The following is a 20,513-nucleotide window of genomic DNA, read 5'->3' as shown; positions in this document are numbered from 1 at the left end:
AAAAAAAAAAAAAAACGTTAGCTGGGCAGGACCCAAAAAAGATGATTTTTATTTTGATAGGTATATATGTATGTATGTATGTATCTATGTATCTATCTATCTATGAAACACACCAGGATGACCATGTGCAGTCATAATATAACAGTTCCCTCTTAAATAAATTTACATTTCTTTCTTTCTTTCTTTCTTTTTTTTTTTTTGGAGACAGGGTCTCGCTCTGTTGCCCAGGCTGCAGTGCGGTGGTACCATCTTGGCTCACTGCAACCTCCACCTCCTGGGTTCAAGTGATTCTCATGCCTCTGCCTCCTGAGTAGCTGGGACTACAGGTGTGTGCCACCACACCTGGATAATTTTTGTATTTATAGTAGACAGTGGGTTTTGCCATGTTGGCCAGGCTGGTCTTGAACTCCTGGCCTCAAGTGGTCCTCCCACCTTGGCCTCCCAAAGTGCTGGGATTACAGGTGTAAGCCACCATACTCAGCCCTACATTTCTTTTTTTTAAAGCAAGTCAACTTAAAGAAAAATACATGGAGCAAATGAAAGTGCAGATGGTTCCCAGATATGGCTGAAATCAGCAAGGTGGTCAGGAACTGAAGTCTAGAAAACATTTCTAGCAGGCTGCTGGAGCCACTTTCTCACTGGTAACTCCCCACTAGTGGTTGCCAGAGTCCTGTGCAAAGTCATATCCTGATGCCAAAGAGGACTCAGTCATTCTTGTCCTGGTGAGGGCGAGGAAGGCCACAGGCAGGTGTGACTGCTGGGTGAGGCTGCTGGCCAGACTCTCCCCTGCTCTACAGAGGCATCCTAACCTTCTGATATGGAGGGAGGCCAGGCTTTGCATCTCCAATGCCCAGAAGAGGGCCTGACACCAACAGATTGCTCTGGAACCATGCACAGAATGCTGATGCATGGCTGGATGAGTTAGTGGGAGCTTGGATACACTCCTTTTTTCAGATGCACATACCCCCAGGGAAACCGACTCTACCAGGTATACACATATACTACTGTACATTGTTTTAAATTAAGCTTACCCCAACTGGAAGCTGCTAGATACTAACAATGCTCTATGGTAAGGTTCATTTGGGACACACCACATCTATCACCTCCTCTTGGAGATTTACAGTGCGTATTAGCATATTCAAAACTCTGAGAAGGTCTGCAGTGAGGAAACCTGTTAATCTCTGTAAGCCAGCATTTCCCAAATCTTAGTGGCCACAAAACACTTTATCCAACAAGGTTTAGGGACGCTGCTTTCATCCTGTTAAGTATCATCTGGTTTAATTGTGACAGATGGAGTTCAGGAAGTTCTGGCTGAGGAGGCCTGGCCCAGAAGAGGGACATGGAAGGAGGAGAAAGGCAAGGAGACAGGTCACAGTCAGACTTCCAACAGTAACCCCCTCCCTGGTTCTTTCTCCCACAAGAGAGGGTTGAAGTTAGGGTAAGGGTGTCAGTGAAAGAGGACAAGGTAACTGAGGGCCCTCTGATCAGCACAGTCCTGGGCATTTGGGGGTTCATGCAAGGGAAATAAGGGCCAGAACAGTAAATGTGTATAGAAGCATTTTATGAACAAGGCTGTTTTTGTCACTCTGGGGCAGGTCCTAGAGGCCAGTTGAGGTGGCTAAAGTTGCCCACAGCAGCACACCCAGACGGTGTCATGGCTGGGGAAACAGCACAAATCCCAGGGAGGGAAACCTCCCACCCCACCAGGCACACTGTAGGCAGACAGGGGCATGCAGCTTCAGGGTGTGCCCCAGAACCCAAACCATACCAACCTGGCAGCGGGGATGTGCCCATTGGGGTGTAGACTGGTTCCCATTCTGTCTGGTTTTCCGGCTCAGTGGTGAACTCTAGGATGGCAGTAGTCTCCCCTAAGGGTACAGCAGTTGTCTCCTCTTCTACAGGGACAGCAGCCACACCAGGCACCACTTGGGTAGCGATCCAGTCCTCCACACCAGAGGGTGATGTGGGTGTGCCACCCTCTTCTTCTCCTGGAGAAGGAACCGCCGAAACCCCTAAAGGAGATGTGGGTAGTGAGAGTGAGTCCCTCTTTTACCAGTGACCCGTCCGTGGCTGGCCCTTCTTGAGAGAGCTAGGGGACTCTGAGGTGGGCCAGGCCCCACCACCTAGTTCAGCGGATGGCTGTTTGCCTTCTCGCTTAGTAAGAGCCATCGGCACCAGTGATACACTATCCATATGCACCATCAGCAGTTTAGTTCCGGTGATCTGGGTCATCTCCCCTGCAGAATCGATCATACATGCCAGGCATTGCTATAAAGGCTTATGTATATAAAATCACTTTATCTCACAACAGCTTTATGAGAGAGATATGATTAATCTCATTTTACAGATGGGGAAACTGAGGCACAGAGTTACATGATTTGCCCAGGGTCAATGGCTTACAAATGGCAGATCTAGTCTTTGAATTCAAGCATCTGGTGCCAGACTCCATGCTCTCAACCGCTGAACAATGCTGCCGATCTTAGGGAGAGGGATTATGTTCCAAGTGTGTCAGGACTAAAAATAGGAGGATGGTGCTTAAATTCCATGAAACCATCTCGGCATTTGAAAGTGTGAAGGTAGGATTCATGGGCTGGGGGTAAGTGTTCTGGCGTGGGGGGACCAGCAGTGGGAATGGTCAGCAAGGAAGCTGAACTGTGCAGGATAATATACAAGGCTGAGTTCACGGAGGGTCAGGAGTGGGCGGCTGGGGGTAGCATGGCTGGGAACTTCCTGGGAGGCTAACTGGCTTGGCTTCTGCTTCCCAGAGCAGGGAGACGGGCACTGGTACAAGAGCCTCATCAAAGCCTCTGGGAGAGAATTGAACTTGATTTTTAGAGTCTGGCTGAGTGGGGCTGAATTTCGATTTTTTTTTTTTTTTTTTTTGAGACAGAGTCTTGCTCTGCTGTCCAGGCTGGAGTGCAGCAGAACAATCTTGGCTCACTGTAACCTCCGCCTCTCGGGTTCAGGAGATTCTCCTGCCTCAGCCTCCCCAGTAGCTGGGATTACAGGTGCACACCACCAAGTCCTGACCTCAAGTGATCCACCTGCCTCAACCTCCCAAAGTGCTGGGATTACAGGCATGAGCCACTGCTCCTGGCCTTGAATTGGGTTTTAAAAGTGACCCTGGATTTCTGGGAAACTTGGGGACACTCAAGTTTTTTCCCCTTAAGTTTATTTGAGAATAATTATAGATTCACCGGAAGTTGCAAAGACACTTTGCAACTTCACAGGAAGTTGCACAGGAAGACAAAGACACTTTGCACAGGAAGACAAAGACACTTTGCAACTTTCACAGGAAGTTGCACAGGAAGTTGCAAAATAGTTTTGATGTAAACTATCTAAAACATGGCACAGGCTGTTATTACAATCTACATTCTGGTCCATGCACCCAGACCCTCCATGGACTATGCAGGAACTCATCTAATCAGAGCCCAGCAATTCCTTGGCTGCGGTCTGGCCATGCTTATTATATTGCTTGATGACACCACTCTCAGAAGTCCAATGGGGAGTGATGGTTGAAATGGTAGCATATCCATAGCATGGGTCAACAAAAAACATGAATCATCAGTGCTTAGTGAAGAATAATAGAATAATTTGACTAAACTCATCACAAAAATATTTGCAAGCAGGAGAGAATTTGACAAGGATGTTCAAGTTACAGGTTGTATAAAATAAAGCTGTATATTACAGCTTTACAGATATATAAGTATACGAAATAAAGCAAACATTTATTGAGCATTTACTGTGTCCCAGGCACTATGCCAAGGGCACCACGTGCACTCAATTAATTCTTGCAGCTCTCTCTGAGGTAGGAACCATTATATCTCCATTTTCACACAGCTATTAAGTAGCAGAACCATAACTCAGATTCAGGTCTGCCTCATTTCTAGTACAGATAAACACCAGCTCAAGCCCTTATTTATCTCTACTTGTCTCTGGGGAACTTTAGAAGGATGACCTTGCCTTGGGGTCAAAGCCTGCGCTGTGCTGGTTTCAGAGCTGGTTCTGCGCCAGAGGGACTGACTTTTTCTTGCGCTGATGGATGGGAAACTGGGTGGTGGCAGGACGGGGTGAACCCAGGTCTCCAGACAAAAGAGGCTGCTGGAGCCGAGGCGAGGCTGCATACCTCGGAAGCAGAAGGCATGGTGCCGGGACAGTGGGTCCGGAAGGCCCGTCTGGTTAGGGTAGAGGTAGACCGTTCTCACGCCTGGTTTGTCCCCACCGCAGGCAGGCCTTGGGGTGACGATGGGGTAGCGGAGGCTGCCATCGGCCAGCCAGCCGGCATAGCACTTGTCCAGGCCTCGGCTCCAGGCGGCGTAGAGCTGGCCCGTGGTGGCCAGCGTGGCATTGTGAGATTCACAGAACTCCAGTGCTTCCTGGAAGGTGAACTGCTCAAGACGTGTGGCGAAGAACACCTCCCCTGGGGGCAGAGACAAGCGGTAGGATATGACCCCCCCACACTCAGGCCAGGTCAATCCCTGCCCACCCAGGACAGAGCTCCTCCAACTCTCCTTACCAGGGCTAAGACTCAGCCCAGCTCCATCACCCCTTCTTTGACCACTCTCCCTTAGATTTTCTGGAACCCTGGGAAATAGGTGACCACCGCTCTGGTTTGTACTGGACTGGGCTATCCTGGGACACAGGACTTTCAGTGCCAAAAAAGTCAAAATTCCAGTCAAACTGGACTGAGTTGTTTCCACAACAACTTTTCCTCCTTCCCTCTTTTCTGGATTCTCCAGTCACACTTAGGCATCCCCTTCCTCGGCTAAACAAGGCGGCTCACCTGGGCCCCCTCCAATCCCTATACCACTGCACTTATCACTGTGACTGCTGTGGACCTGCCCATCCCACACCCTGGGAACTCATCCAGGGTAGGGCTGGGTCGCAGCACCTAGTAATGCACCTGGTATCTATCCGGTTCAGGGCTAGGAGAGTTTACATTTACTGAACACCTACTTGTGCCAAGAACTTTTCATACATATCTCATTTAATACTCAAAAAAACCTCTGATGTACATATAAATGAGTCCCATTTTTATAGATGAAGGAGCTGAGGCTTAGAGAGGTTAAGTGACTTGCCCAGGGTCTTGAAACAAGTGAGTGGCAATGCCAAGATCTTTCTGGAATACCAGCATTTCCAAAATTGCATTCAGTGGAAATTTGGTAATTTTCATGGAAATGGAAAGAAATGAAATAAAACAAAATAAAGGTCTGTGGTTAAAAATTGGGCAATGCTGAGTTAAAGAAAGTTAAGAAAGTTTTTCTTTTTCTTTCTTTTTAAATAAGTAGAGACAGGGTTTGGCCACATTGCCCAGGCCAGTCTCGAACTCCTGGGCTAGAGCAATCCACCCACACTGAGGCACCTCTGCCTCCCAAAGTGCTAGGATTACAGGTGTGAGCCATGGCGCCCGACCTAAAGAGGTTTTTTTTTTGTTTTTGTTTTTGTTTTTACTGCAGGACTTCTCAGTGCCTTTGATTTGTGCCCAGGCACTGGGCATCTCCAAGAAGGAGTTGGTGTATATAGCGTTTATTTATAATAAACTGAGATTTACCCACAGACCTCACTGCTTTTTAAAGGGACGGATGCTCCCCTGCAATGCCGGAGGAGACCACAGGAAACATTCAGTAGGAGAGCTGGGGCTGGATCTGAGGGAGGGCCTGGGGGCCTTCCTTTTCAGCAGGACCCTTTCCCACCTGGAAAGCTGGGTGGGATCAGGGGTGGGTGGGTGTGTGGTAACCCCCTCTCTTCTTTGTATCACCCTGTCAGCCCCCTGCCCACCCCCTGCCCATCTAGGGCCCAAAATGTGAGAATGTGGCTGTACCCTCAAGTCTGTCCACATAGCAGTAGACATCGTAGGTCTCTGTTGATGGGCGCACGCCGTACGTCCTGACCCCTGGGCTGCTGTCCTTGTCACCCACGCATGGGGTCCGTGGGCTCACAATGGGGTATCTGCAAAGGGGAGTGGGAGGAGAAGATGAAGGCCTGTTTCGGCGGCTGGTAGATGCAGGGCCCTGGGCTGAGGCCAGAGGCCACTCAGGGACTTTGGTATGTCTTCAGTTGTCTGGTGGGATTCAAACTAGGAAGAAGCCCCTTATGCAGCAAGTTCTCTGGGCAGCCTGGGGAAAGGTCTGGTGGCTCCTGGGGGATTTCTGGCTTCAGGAGAGAGCAGCTGCATGGAAGGGCACTGGGTCAGGCTGGAGGGGAACGGGGCACTTGAGGAGGGGGCTGCTGCCTCTGTCTGATGGGGAGAAATGACCAAGAACTGAACATTACCCAGTGCCCTTCATCACCCTTTTGGGATATGCCTCAGTTGAGTCACTAATTAATTCATTAACCCACAAGGTATTGGGTGCTCAGTGTGCTGGGGGCCGTGCCAGTCTGTGGCTCCTTAAGCCTGACCTCTTCAGCTGGGTTTGGGCTGGGTGAGGAGCATGGCTTCACCTGACGGTCTGGTCCCTCAGCCAGCCGGCGTCACACTGCTCATAGCCTGCTTCGTAGGCAGCCTGGAGCTGCTCTGGTGAGGCAATGACTGCCCCGGTGCGCAGGCAGGCCTGTTGCGCCTCCTCAAAGGTCAGCGAGTAGCGGGTGGATCCTGGGCGGTAGTGGAATACGACCCCTGGGTGGGGAGGAGGGGGAGAGGAAGAGGGAGCAGTCAGGTTCGAGGACCCATGGTGTGCCGTTCCCAAGGCTCCATGGGCACAGGGGTAGGCCAACTTCTGCTGCCTGACATATTGGATTTATCAGGGCAATGCAAGCTGAAATCCCACTTGGTAGCCATGTGGGTGTGATGGTGGATGGCAGTGTCCATCTGCTCCTCCCCTGTGTGGGAACCCCACCAAGGCCATTATGGAACAAGGCCACACCAGAGTGTCCTTGTTCATAGACTTGAGTTTGGGAAGCACTGGGCTCTATGCTACCTGACATCCAACTCTCACACATGTATTAAGCACCTAGAACACTGTCATCTTAGAATAGGAGTTGGAAGCATTTTCTGGAAAGAGCCAAATGGTAAATATTTTAGGCTTTGTAGGCTATGTGGCTTCTGTAACAACTACAGTTATCCTTCGGGGTCCAGGATGTCCTCAGATACCAAAATCCACAGAGGCTCAAGTCCCTGATATAAAAGTGTACTATTTGTATAAAATCATCTCTAGATTACCTATAATACCTGAAACAATGTCAATGCTATGTAAGTAGTGGTTATACGGTATTGTTTTAGATCTGTATTACTTTTATTGTTGTATTGTTATGTTATTGTTCCTTTTCTTTTGGAAGATTTTCCATCCACGGTTGGTTGAATCCGGACATGAAGGACTGACTGTATTCAACCCCGCTGTGATTGTCCTCAGTTAGCCACAGACAACTTGTCCACAGATGGCTATGGCTTTGTTCCAATCAAACTTCATTTGTGGACATTGAAATTTGAATTTTATATAATTTTCATGTGTCACAAAATATTATTTTTCTTTTGACTTTTTGCCCCTATTTAAGAATGTAAAAGTCATTCTTAAGTCATGGGCCATATCAGAACAGCTAAACCCGGCCCACTGGCCACAGTTTGCTGGCCTTTGTCCTGGGAGGTCAGAGCAGTGAGAGACCTCAGGGGTCATCCAAGGCAGTGGTTTTCTAGTGGCTCTGTTTTGTGGGGGTGTCTGATGGGGCAAGGAGGGGCCCTGGACAGAAGGAGCCCCGGTTGTTCTCCACTCTACTTCCCTTAGATCTATGTGGCACATGTGTCCGCTTGATGTAGAGACTGGATTCCACATATGACCTCATTTGAAATAAATCCTTGGTGGCAAGAGTGTGGACCTGATAGTCTGGCCTATTGTTTTTGTTTCACAGATGAGGAAAGCAAGGTCTGAGAGGAGAGAACATTGTCCCAGGTGCCAGGTTAAGTAGAAGGTACAGCCTTCAACTGCGGGAATCCCTTCCCTGCAGGCCAAGTTCTCTCCACTTGCCCCTGGATGCACCCACGGGGAGCTACTTACCCCCTGGCAAATGCGGCTGCCCAGGGACAGCGGTCACCTGCACGACGAGGTCCTCACTGGTGAATGCTGTGGCAGGGCCCAGGCCAGGTGTGGGAAAGCCCCAGGGCCTGGTGGCCTCTCCAGTCTCATTCTCAACCTCAGGGAAGGCAGTGGCCCCTATTTCAGGGGCAAATGTGAAGGGCTCCTCAGGTTGCAGGGGACTGGGGGAGACATCGAAGATGGGCTTTACGGTAAGGATCACACTGCCTCGGGCTTCACCCTCAGTGATGTTTCGAGGCAGTGGCAGCTCCATGTCAGGCCAGGTCACTGTCTGGACGGTGATGTCCTCCTCACCCCCTACTCCAAAGAAATTTTCTGGGATGTCCACAAAGTCTTCACCTAGGGGAGGGGCAAAGACAAGCTTTAGCCTCTCAGCCTGGGACTGGCTTGAGGGGGATGAGGAGTGGGCTGGAGATGAGCATGGCTCCTTCTCTTTCCCGGCTGGGGCAGGAGGGCACCACTGTGTGCCAGGCGCCTTGCCAAGCCCATTTCAGGGGTACTCAGCTATTGGCATTCATTGTAGGAGTCCCCACAGTTTCAAGACTGCAAAAGAGTGCAAGAGCTATCAGAGGGCAAGATATTGACCAATGAGCTGACTGCTCATAAAGATCAGTTCCCACCCCAACATCCCTTCCTGCTCAACACAGCTGCTCCTTCACTCGTCTCATGAGCACCTTGCCAACCATCTGATGCTATAACTAACCAACAGGACCAGGTAAGGCAGTTATAAAGAGAAATCAGAAAATCTTGCAGAAAGCACAGTTTGTGAAGTTGATGAAGGTGTCTTTGGAGAACTGCCTGTCTCATAGTCATGGAAAAACGAGGGTCTCATGAAAGTGATACTACTTCCAAAAGAGTAGTTAGAATACCAAAAGGTTAAGAGAGGCTTCGAGGGGGAAATCCCAACTACTGTTGCAAAAGTAACCCTCTTCCTGTGAGATCAGGTTGTGGAAATGAAACACGTAATGAGTTATCATTGTGTTATTACCACTTATACCATAAAAGTTTTGCAACTCCTCATTCATGTGATGCATTGCTTTTTCCTCCAAGAATTAGCATGTAATTATGATTAGCATGTAATTATGATAGCATGTAACCCAAAATGTGTTAAATGGAAGATAAAAACTTACTTGAACATTTTGGTGTAATTTTTCAAAATAAAGTCCCCATCAAACTTTCCCCTACTCTTTTCAATAACATTTTGTGGCTGGGTGCAGTGGCTCATGCATGTAACCCCGCTGGGATTATAGTTACAGCCTCCCTTTGGGAGGCTGAGGCGGGTGGATCACCTGAGGTCAGGAGTTCAAGACTAGCCTGCTCAGCATGGTGAAACCCCATCTCTACTAAAAATACAAAATTAGCTGGGCATGATGGCGCACATCTGTAATCCCAGTCTACCTGGGAGGCTGAGGCAGAAGAATCGCTTGAACCTGGGAGATGGAGGTTGCAATGAGCTGAGATTGCACCACTGCACTCCAGCCTGGGCGACAGAGTGAGATTCTGTCTCAAAAATCATAAAAATAATAAAATAAAATAACATTTTGCCCAGCCTGGGCAACATGACGAGACCCCATCTCTACCAAAAGGAAAAAAAATTAGCAAAGCATGGTGGTGCCTGTATTCCCAGTTGCATGGGAGGCTGAGGTAGGAGGATTGCTTGAGCCCAGGATGCTAAGTCTGCAGTAAGCTATGATTGCACCACTGAACTCCCGCCTGGATGACAGAGTGAGACTCTGTCTCAAAGAAAAACAAAAAAACAGAACACAACAAAACCCCTTTTGACCCTCCTTTTAGACACATTCAATTTAAAAAGGCAGACAGCAGCACCCTCCCATGGGTGCCAGGGTCTCATGTCTGATCCCCAACATCTTCCTAGGTGGGTACCCCATCTCCCCACTAGACAGATGAGAAGAGTGAGGTTCACGGCCTTGACTTTGCCAGGGTTGCACAGTAGTAGGTGACAGAGCTTTGATTCAAACTGGAGAAAACAATTTGGAGGCTTTTAAGCCTCTTGTGTGCTGATCGGATGAGACAGGGCTGGATACGCTGCAGTCTCAAGAGTCTCTACCTTAGTGCTTCCCAGAAACCAGTGAAAATGGAGGGGTGTCCTAAAAACATGGGGTTCAGGTACCCAGTGGCCCTTTCGAGGGCAAAAACCAACCCTCCCTTTCCAAGATCTCCTCGTTCTCTAGGACCCCATTTTAGTGGCATGAACTCCCTTCCCACCACCAGTCGTGCCCCACCTGTGTAGCAGATGGCGTCGTAGCGGGATGAGGGGTCAGGGTAGCCCGTCTGGTTGGCGTGAAGGTAGACAGTCCTCACACCCAGGAGGTTGCCACCGCAGTTGGGCCGGGCCTTGGAGATGGGGTAGCGCACGCTGCGGTCGGCCAGCCAGCCGGCACTGCACATGTCCATGCCAGCCTGCCAGGCCAGGTAGAGCTGGCCCGTGGTGGCCAGTCGGGCACCCAGTCGCCGGCACTCATTGGCTGCTTCCTGGAAGGTGAACTTCTCTGGAGATGTTGCATAAAAGACCTCACCTGTGAAGGACACAGCCAGCTGGGTAAGGGTCTCCTCCCCCTCCCCCTGCTCTGCACCCCCAGAGAGATCCACACTTTTCCATGAGGTCTGGGGAGTCCTCTAACTTCCCAAAGTCCTGGTCCCACATGTCTGTATCTCAGATCTTGCCCTTCATTACTTATTTCTGGGCTTTTGTGTAGGATGACATCAATTTCCTAAAACAAGGGGACCAAGAGAGAAGCAGCAAGAATGGCAGAGAGATTGGGCAAAGGGTGGAGCAAACTTAAAATCTGGGAGGAAAATTCTGCTCAAAAGCCTCTTTGCCCCATTTGCATTCCACCATTAGGGGGATCTTTCCTAGGAGTTAAGCATTGCCCACTCAAGGCAAATCCTTTTAAAAAACTCAAATTATCCTGGGAAAAGCAGGATCAGACCTTGAGCCGTTGGAGCAGTGGTTCCCAAACTGGGGTCTCTAGACTCTGAAGAGTCCGTAAGGGCATCATTTGAGGACTGTGAGCTTAAAAAAATTTCCCAAAACCTAACAAGGTTGTGTCAGGGATAAGGGTAAGGGGTAAGCGTGGGGGCGGTGGGCATCCACTCACAGGGGTGGTTCTGGCTACCCCTGCTCAGTGGCAGCTCTAACTGGCCGTTCTATTTGTCTGTGGTTAGCCAAATGTGGGAACACACAAATAACTTGTTACCGAATAGGCAGGTCTGCCCCCTGGGGTGGGAATGCGGCAGGGGGCTATGGTGGTGAGAAAGCCTGGCCGTGGCCCCTTACTCAGAAAGTGCCTGTTGTCAGCTCTTCTCCCCAGCCTGGAGGAGCTGTGGGCACTGTACTCAGGTGGGGGAAGCGGGGGGCAGGGAGAGAGGAGATAGGCATTGCAGAGTCTGGAATGTACAGAGGAGTATATGGGTGCAGATGGGGGAAAGGGTGTCATACACGTGTGTGGGTAACTCTATGACCAAAATCAGTGCCCTTTACAAAACAGAAAAAGTCTAGGTTTCTCTCTGCCGCCCCCGGCTCTGTCCAGGAACAGAGCTGGGGTTGCCCACAGGGACGCTGGGAGAGGGTCGCTGGGTGGCCACCTGCCCTGGGAGCTTCGTTGCTGGTGTAGTGTCGCTTGTGAGGGTAAGGCTGGGCTGGACTTTGACAGCATGGTGGACCTTAGAACAGGGATGTGCTTGTCACAGCAGCCAGGGTTTCGGCTGGGAGGGGCAATCCCAGGTGAGAAACCTCCTGTGACACGTGCTCTTGGGTACAGTGGTGACACCAGACATTTTGCAGATGTTGGGGCCACTGAGACCCTCTCCAAAGTGGAGCGGGAGGGGTGCAGACCTGTGGCCTCAGCCCACCTCCCTTCATGGCAGAGGAGGACGGAGTGTGTCAGGCCCTGAGCTGGCACCCTGTGTCAGTGGGGAGATGGGGAGGGGAAGGGGGCCTTGGGAAGGGAGCTGGGTGCCTCCCGGTGGGCAGGGCAGCTCACCCTCCATCTCCTCGGCGAAGCAGTACACGTCATAGGTCTCGTTGGTGTCTCGGATGCCATACGTCCTCACACCAGGAAACTCATCCTTGTCTCCATAGCAGCCTTCCCGGGGAGTGTGGATGGGGTATCTGCCAGGAACCCGAAATAGAGGTGTGACACTCAGGGGACAAAGGGAAGCCCATGGCCTCTGCCCTTGAATCCTCCTCCCTCATGGGAGGCAACAGTGACTTAATATTGCATTTGACCATGTCTCTTCTGAATATGTCAACTGCCTATCCATTTTTACAGTGAATCATGATTAAAGGCAGCCCCCACTACCCAATATTTAGTGGTACAAAACACACTTTCTCTATCAGGGGCTCATGTATTTTTTTTCTATAAAAGGCCAGACAGTAAATATTTTAGGTTTTGCATAGTCTCTGCGGTGACCACTCAACTGCCACTGTACCATGAAGCACCCACGGATATGCAAATGGGTGTGACTGTGTCCCAATAAAACTTTATTTACAGAAGCAAGGGGTGGGTTGGACTTGGCCTCTGGGTCATAGTTTGTTAGGCCTCGCTGTATATCATCTGTGTCTCACGTCAACCCAATGAGGTAGGTGCTATCATCAATCTGCTTTACACTTGAAGAAACTGGGGCTCAGAGGTGTTAAACGATTTGTCCACAGTCACGCAGCTTCCAAGTGCCAGAGCTGGAATTTGAGTCTAGTTTTTTCTTTTTTTGAGATGGAGTCTTGCTCTGTCGCCCAGACTGGAGTGCAGTGGCACGATCTCGGCTCACTGCAAGCTCTGCCTCCCAGGTTCATGCAATTCTCCTGCCTCAGCCTCCTGAGTAGCTGGGACTACAGGTGCCTACCACCATGCCTGGCTAATTTTTTGTATTTTTTTAGTAGAGATGGGGTTTCACCATGTTAGCCAGGATGGTCTGGATCTCCTGATCTCATGATCCGCCCGCCTTGGCCTCCCAAAGTGTTAGGATTACAGGCGTGAAGCCACTGCACCCGGCTGAGTCCAGTTCTTTACGCCGCCCAGGTGTGGGCTCTTGCGCTGTGCTAGACTATTGTCTCATCTTTTTTTTTTTTTTTTATGGCTATAGTTTTTGTATCCTAAGATCTCTTTTCCTACCCCGAGACTGCAAAGACATTTTCCTTTGTTTTCTTCCTGAGGCTTTGTGGTTCTAGCTGTTGGAGCTATGGTGCACCCGAAATGAGTGATGATATCATCTTGCCTTCAGGCTTTGTGGTTCTGGCTGTTGGAGCTATGGTGCTCCTGGAATGGGTGATATCATCTTGCCTTCAGAGTGCATTGAGATCCCTTGAGGGCAGGGTCTATCTGGCCTGCTCCGCACCTCACTCCCCAGCAACTACACTCAGGGAAGGATGTACCAAAGGGTTCAATTTATGTCTTGCTTTATTAAAAATAAAAAGGATGGAAGGTTGTTTACAAAAATACTGAAGACACCAAAGTTTAAAAGTGAGGAAATCATGGCAAAGAAAAAAATGGGTAGGAAAAAATGACGTGTAGGGCAAGGTTGCTAGCAGTCCCTCATCCCATTTGCAAGAGAGAATCACAATAACAAGGGTTTGGGATGGGTCACTGAGCTCCTGTTTGGCCAAGGTATGACCACGGCCCCTAACCTAGACTGGCCACAGTGTCATGCTGGCACCAGCTCAGTCTGGCCAATGTTCCACCCAGCACCCGCCCCACTCCCCTGTGGCCCCTGACTCCTGGCCCCCACTCGCTGGTGGGCTGGGGCTTACCTGACAGTCTGGTCAGCCAGCCAGCCGGCATCACACTGGTGGAAGCCGTCTTCGTAGGCGGCCTGCAGCTGCTCGGGTGTGGCAATGATGGCACTGTTCTGCAGGCAGGCCCGCTGCGCCCTGTCAAAGTCGAGGGTGTAGCGTGTAGAGATGGCTCTGTAATGGAACACGATGCCTGCAAGACACATACACGCCCACAAGCGGAAGAGCTGGTCAGGCACAGTCTCTGATCACCGAGGCCCTCGCAGAATAGTCAAAGGGACTTTAGGGAACTAGCTGGTCCAGGCTGATGCATGACCCCCTGTACACCTTTGCATGTGATGCTTCTGAATTTGCTGGAACACCCTGTAATGGGGAGCTCACTATCTTACAAAGCATTCCTTTTTGAAGACTTATGATAATCCTGATGAGAAAGTTCTTTGAATTAAACTAAAATCTGCCTCCTTATAATTTTTTCTTTTCACTCCAAGACCCCCATATTGCGTTAGGGGAAAGAGACACTCAGAACCCCCTGCACCCTCAGCCCAGGGTCATCCTAGCAGAAACCCCATTTACGATGTGCCCAGGAGTGAACCGTCTTTGACAGAGCCTCCCACTGTACCTCCCACTGGGAAAAATCTGGTGTTGACCGAAGTCCTGAAGCTAACCAAGGACCTGACTGTTCTCCTTGGGCCATAGAGAGAAAGAGACCAGGGAGTCTTCAGTCCTTGCTTTGGCTTCTGGAACTGAGAATGAGAGTGGAGAAGGGGAGGGAAAAGACACCAGGATGAGCTGTCAGGAGACTGCTCTGACTCATTTCCAGGGTAACCTCAGGCAAGTCACTTGACCTCAGTTTGCTTGTCTGTAAAATGGGCACGATCACAAGACCCACCGGATCACAGGATTCTTGGGAAGCACAAACTGTCAGTTACCTGTGACCATAGCCAGGAAGTATTTAATGCTCCCTAAGTCCAGAGAGAATGATATTACCAGATCCATGTCACAGAGGAAGCAGCTGAAGTTAATTAAGTAACTTGGCTGAGGTGCGTGGAGGAGCTGGTTTGAAGGCCAGCCTGCCTGCGCCCGCACTGCAGAGACTGCTCTGGGTCTTTCTGCCGGTGAAGCAGCGTCTGTCCCTGTGGGAGGCTCTCACCTTTCACCACGACCTCCAGGGTGGCCTCGCTGTCCTCGATGCCATGCATCACCTCGCAGCGGTAGACCCCAGAGTCATTGGAGCGCAGGCTCTGGATTTCCAAGGTGGCGTCACTGGGGATGGCCGGGTAGTTGGGCAGCGAGACTTTGTCCTGGTAGGCACTGTTGACCCTCACGCGCCCTTCAGTGGCCACCAGCAGCACTACCTCCTTCTCCTTGGACACACGGCTCCACTTGATTCTTGGGGCCAGGGGGGCAGTAGAGGGGGCGGTGGTCACAGGGTGCATGGGGTCGATGAAATAGCAGGGGATGGTGAGGGAGGTCCCCAGGAGGACCCTCAGAGGGGATGGTTGGGGGATGCTGACACTCAGCGAGTTGTCATGGTCTGTGTGAAAGGGGTGGGGTGGAAGAGAGACTTGTTAGTGCCTAGAGAGGACCACCCCGCCTCCCCATCCATCCTTCCAGCAATGTACTCTCCTGAGAGAGTGAAATCCAATGAGTGTGTCTGTCTGTACAATGAGGATGCTCCTGTGCCACGTGGGAATCCCCAGGAAGGCTTGCAACGCCCTTTCCAGAGCAGCGTTCCTCAAGACCCCTGGCCTCTGCACCTCCAGAAGGAAACTATGGAGCCAGAAAAGGATTCCAGAGGAGGGCAGGGGAGATGTCAGGGTCAAGACCACCTCCCTGTTTCTCAAACTGGGGTACTGCAGGGGGCATCAAAGCATGGAATAAAACAGGACCCATCTACTTGGAGTGACAGCTTAACTCAAAGGTTTTGGGAAAAATTATTTTGGGGTAGAAAAGTAATCTACACAATTTTAAAGCTGAGACAGAAAACTTCCAAGATGTGTCCCATTTGGGGAGGTCTGCTTTGGGTGCAAGCCTGACTTTGCCGCCGGGACAAGTCACTCTCTTCTGCTGTTTGGGAGTTGAGGGACGCGGGTGGAGAAGCAGCCGAGAAGATCAGACATTTTGGTGCGCAAAGAGTCAGATGCAGGAGAGGCGATGGGGTAGGATCAGACTCCAAAAATGTTAACATAATGGAAAGTGTCAATAGCGGAGGTGCAACAAGCTTACCAAATCTTGTTAGAAGTAAAAGATCTGCTGGGAATGGGGGGAAAAAAACAGCTTTCCAAAAAAAAAAAAAAAAAAAGCAGCTTTCATGGAGACTCACACATGTATGAAACCTGTGCTTTCAGGAGAGCCTACAGGTTGAAATAAAAAATGTTTCAGGCTGGGCGCGGTGTCTCACGCCTGTAGTCCCAGCACTTTGGGAGGCCGAGGCGGGTGGATCATGAGGTCAGGAGATTGAGACCATGCTGGCTAACACGGGGAAACCCTGTCTCTACTAAAAATACATATATATATAAAAAATTAGCCGGCTGTGGTGGTGGGTGCCTGTAGTCCCAGCTGCTCGGGGAGGCTGAGGCAGGAGAATGGCGTGAACCCGGGAGGCGGAGGTTGCAGTGAGCCGAGATCACGCCACTGCACTCCAGCCTAGGCGACAGAGCAAGACTCCGTCTCAAAAAAAAAAAAAGTTTCAAATATTTGTGGGTGGTAGATACATCACAGGGCAAGGGCAGGGGAGCCAGGAATGCTTGGAGTCCAGCCCTTAACCTTCTGATGTCCCAGACAGTCCCACCAGCCCCTTCCACAGGCATCTTCCTCCGAGTGCTGGGCCCTTGTACCCTGGACATGGCTTGGTTTTAGCAGTAGTGGTTCTCAGGGGAGAGCTGAAAGGGACCGTGGTGCCCAGCTCAGCAGTTTTTAAAGCCTCACTCAAACCTAATGAACTGGTTTCCCCGTGTGGGCAGACCACCCCTGGGTACAGCCAGGGGCTGCATGGCTGTGGGTCTCCCAGCAACAGTACAAATGAAGGCCCTTGTCCCATATGTCTAGAGATGCAAAAGTTGTAAATCAGGCCAACAGATTGTTAAGTTCTATGTCCTATCTTCCTATTTGACAATGATACCTTTCAAAATGACCGGAAAGAAAAGATTTAGATTCAGAATTCTTGGATTCCTTGGTGTTTTGCCTTGGGATATAGTGACTGGGTGAGAGCATGGGGAGCTGGGCCCCCTTCTTTTTCCCATACTGACTGCACTGTGAGGGGGTCTCATGTGCTGCTGTGCTGGTCTCAGCCCCACAGCCCTGGTCTGCCCACACCCCATACAAACAGCCACTCCTTAGCCCCTCCCTTGGGCCCAGGGTGGCTCCCACCAAAGGTGTGGTGTCCCCATAGGAAGATGGACCCATGCAGGCCCTGGATGTGGCCAGGGCCCATTTGGATAGGAAATTCTGGGCATCCTGGGACCCCAGAATGTGCTGTAAAGGAGAAGTGCAGATTTGGGTGGACACATTGGCCCTACTGACTCCCCTTCCTTTGGAGAGGGTTGAGGCTGGAGGAGGGCCAGTGGGGGCCTCTAAAATACACAGCCAAGAGCAGAGTCCTCTCTTGTCTGGGCCTAGGGGAGATATAACTTCCCTTCTGGGGTCAAGCCCATCCTAGGGTCAGTGGAGGGTTTGCTCATTTGGTCCAGTGCTCGATTAGCAGTAGACCCAGCGCCTGCCACATGCACGAGACCAGGCTGGGGCTTCCGAGGATGGTTTGCAAAAAAGGCACATACCTGTCTGACTCCCTGGGGCTTTTCTCTGGCTGTCTCTCAAGTGATCTTTCTTCTGTGGTGCTCCAGCCAATCCTCCCTCAATGGCCCTTTCTCCACTGGTTTGTCTATGTCCTGCCCCTCCTGCAAGCTCAGTGTGCAGCAGTCCTCACTGAGATCCATGGAGGGAAGGAGGACACCTGCCTGGAGCTCTCCCTGCCAGCTGTCGGGACTCGAGGGCAGCCAGGAGCAGTGTTATCTGAGCGAGGCTCCTGGACGCATGTGCCCGCGCATGGTTGCTGTCCCATCACAGTTATGCATGCATCAATAGGGGAAGGGTGGGGCCAGGAAAAGGCCAGGAAAGGGGAAATTATATCCCTGGGACCAGTAGCACCAGGATCAGTACCCAGTACTCAAACCCAGTACTCATGCCTACTGAATACGTGAGACTTGCATAGGAATGTCCTCACCTGGAGTTTCTACAGTGACAGCTGCAGCAATGACCCTCAGAGTCACGAAAACCCAGAGTAAAGTGGTCATAGTTCACCTGGAAGAGGGGAGGCAGAGGCATTATTTAGACAGTGAAGGCTTGGTGAGGTCAAGTAGAGTCATGTGACATACGATGCGAAGTGATAATTCCACACCCAAGGATCTGGAATCATCTCCAGAGGAGGAGGCTGCACATGGTTTGTGAGATATTTTCTTCAAGAATTCTTCCCTCACAAAACCTTCACAGGTTTCCCAGTTTAATTCCAGGCATTAGGTTAATAAACCTAACTTCCCATCTTTCAGCCAGTGAAGTCTCATCTCAATGAGTTCCTGTGATGGTTAATTTTATGAGTCAACTTGACTGAGCCGGGGCACCCAGACATTTGGTCAAGCATTGTTTTGGGTATGTCTGTGAGGGTGTTTCTGGATGACATTGACATTGGAATCAGTAGACTGAATAAAGCAGATGGTCCTCCCTAATGTGGGAGGGTCTTGTCCAATCGGTTGAAGACTGAATAGAGAGAAAAGACTGACCTCCCCTGAGAGACAGAGAGAGAATTCTTCGTGCTTGATGGCCGTTGAGCTACAACATTGCTTTTTCTTCCCTTTGGACTTGAACTGAAGCATCAACTCTTCCTAGATCTCAAGCTTACTGACTTTCATACTGAAACTACCCCAGTCAGTTTGTGTGGGTCTCAAGACTTCGAACTTGGACTAGAACTACACGCCAGGTCTCCTGGTCTAGCTTACCAACTTACCATGCAGACCTTGGTACTTGCCAGCCTCTATAATTGCATGAACCCATTCCTTATAATAATTCTCTCTCTCTCTGTCTTGTGCATGTGTGTGTGTGTGTGGGGGGGGGGGTGTGTGTCTGTGTGCATGTGTCCTGTTGGTTTGTTTCCTTGGAGAACACTGACTAATACAGTCCTCCAGGCCCAGAGAAGTGATGAGTTGCTCAACACTCCTAATGAAACCTGGTCCTGCCACCAACTTCAAATCCAGAGATCATGTGTGTTTTAGAATGGACCAGCCTCCAAGGTTTCAAGCAAGATTTAGGGGCCTGGTTCATGGCAGGGAAAAGATATTCACCTAGAGAGCTCTTGAGGAGGCTGTGGGATGAATGGATTAATATTTTAGGAGAGAAATTAGACCTAGGATGCTGTAGCTCTCCTGCTAGTTCAATGACTTCATGTGGATTAGAAAGACAAACCTTCCTTAGTGTCATCTGCTGGAAAGCTGACATGGTAAGTACAGAGGTCTGTGACAACCACACTGTAAACGTGCACAATTGGAACCCTGACTCCAGCATAGGACCCAACAGAATGTACAGGAGACCCATCGGAGCAGTGCTCTCAACCTCAGCTGCACATTGAAATCACCTGGGCTTCAGCCTGGACCTCAGGATTTTTAGAGCTTGGAAGGTTCTAAGGTGCAGCCAAGATGGAGCACCGCTGCCTAGAACACGTGCAGTCTCATTACAGACACCTCATCTGACCTTCCCTCCACGGCGCGTGCCTGGTGATGTTCCCCGAGTTGTTCTGTTGGATGGACTTGCATCAGCACCTACCCTGCCCTTTTGGTTTAAGAAGTGTTTGCATCACAGAGGGAGGGAACCTTGGCGCAGATGGAGGATCTGGAACTAAAGAAGAATGGAGCTTTCAGCAACGCCCGTGGCGTTCCCAGACCTTTGCTCGATCAGAGCCCAATGGCCCAGCAGGTGTCGCTCTTGGCTCATTCACTGCTAGCTGGGGCTGGATGGATTTGGGGACGACGGGAGCATCCCAGGAGTCCCTAGGCTCAGGAGGGGTGTTGGGAGGGCACTGGTGTTCCTATCCAGGAATGCCAGGGGCAGGGGCAGGGTGGGCCCAGGACTCCGAGTGACTGTTTCTGCCTGTCGATTGAGCGTGACATTTTTCTACCACCTATGCTACATATACGAGTCACCCCAGAAATGAAAGGGCTGTCTATGGGTGCTGCTGGGCGTATGAGGTGAATGCATGAGGCACGTCATCCTCACACTGGAGAAAGTCTGGAAAATCCCAAGGTTCTGAGAAGTAGCCCCTTGTGTCTCCTTAGGGATTTTTTCTACCTAGATGCTGCCTTTTAAAGGAAAGTCTCTGGCTCCAGGCTGTGGCACCGTGAGGGGCTCTCGTTCAAGCTCCGTGTGACCAGTGGCGGCTGGGAAATAGTTCCCCAGAAGGCAGAGGGCAAGGTGTCTTCTCCGCTCCGGGGAGGGGTCTAGACTTTCCGGCTCCTCTCTTCCCAGAGCCTCAGGGATTCGTGTTCAGACACAAGGCCCGCCTGTTCTTCCCTCAGAACACCCTTCATTGGGAGGTTGTGTGTATGTTTTCGGAGCTGTGTTTCTTCCCTCACTCTCTGAACAAGCTGGACATTGTCCGGGGTTGTAGGAGTGCTCTGTGGGGCTTGGACGGCTTGATTTCTCTCCCTGGCCTAGACCAGGAAATGGGAAGGAATGAAAAGAGGTGGGGAGGG

General features: G+C 50.6%; 1 protein-coding gene across 1 annotated transcript in view; it reads right to left on the bottom strand.

Annotated features, from left to right (window-relative positions):
• Positions 1–20,513, bottom strand: part of ACAN (aggrecan) — an 80,856-nt gene that overhangs the window by 30,427 nt on the left and 29,916 nt on the right. Inside the window, exons 2-11 of the mRNA XM_011986342.1 lie at positions 17,999–18,075; positions 14,927–15,310; positions 13,795–13,969; positions 12,032–12,159; positions 10,271–10,564; positions 7,989–8,366; positions 6,442–6,616; positions 5,822–5,949; positions 4,127–4,420; positions 1,773–2,012 (exon numbers count right to left, since the gene is read on the bottom strand). Of these exons, the coding sequence (XP_011841732.1) occupies positions 1,773–2,012; positions 4,127–4,420; positions 5,822–5,949; positions 6,442–6,616; positions 7,989–8,366; positions 10,271–10,564; positions 12,032–12,159; positions 13,795–13,969; positions 14,927–15,310; positions 17,999–18,068 (2,266 nt within the window). The 5' untranslated portion in view covers positions 18,069–18,075. The remainder of the gene's footprint in view (positions 1–1,772; positions 2,013–4,126; positions 4,421–5,821; positions 5,950–6,441; positions 6,617–7,988; positions 8,367–10,270; positions 10,565–12,031; positions 12,160–13,794; positions 13,970–14,926; positions 15,311–17,998; positions 18,076–20,513) is intronic.

This window comes from Mandrillus leucophaeus, unplaced genomic scaffold, assembly GCF_000951045.1.
Source record: "Mandrillus leucophaeus isolate KB7577 unplaced genomic scaffold, Mleu.le_1.0 Scaffold297, whole genome shotgun sequence".
Lineage (NCBI taxonomy): Eukaryota > Metazoa > Chordata > Mammalia > Primates > Cercopithecidae > Mandrillus > Mandrillus leucophaeus.
The sequence above is the reverse complement of the archived record's forward strand: the minus strand, read 5'-3'. Positions and strand labels throughout refer to the sequence as shown.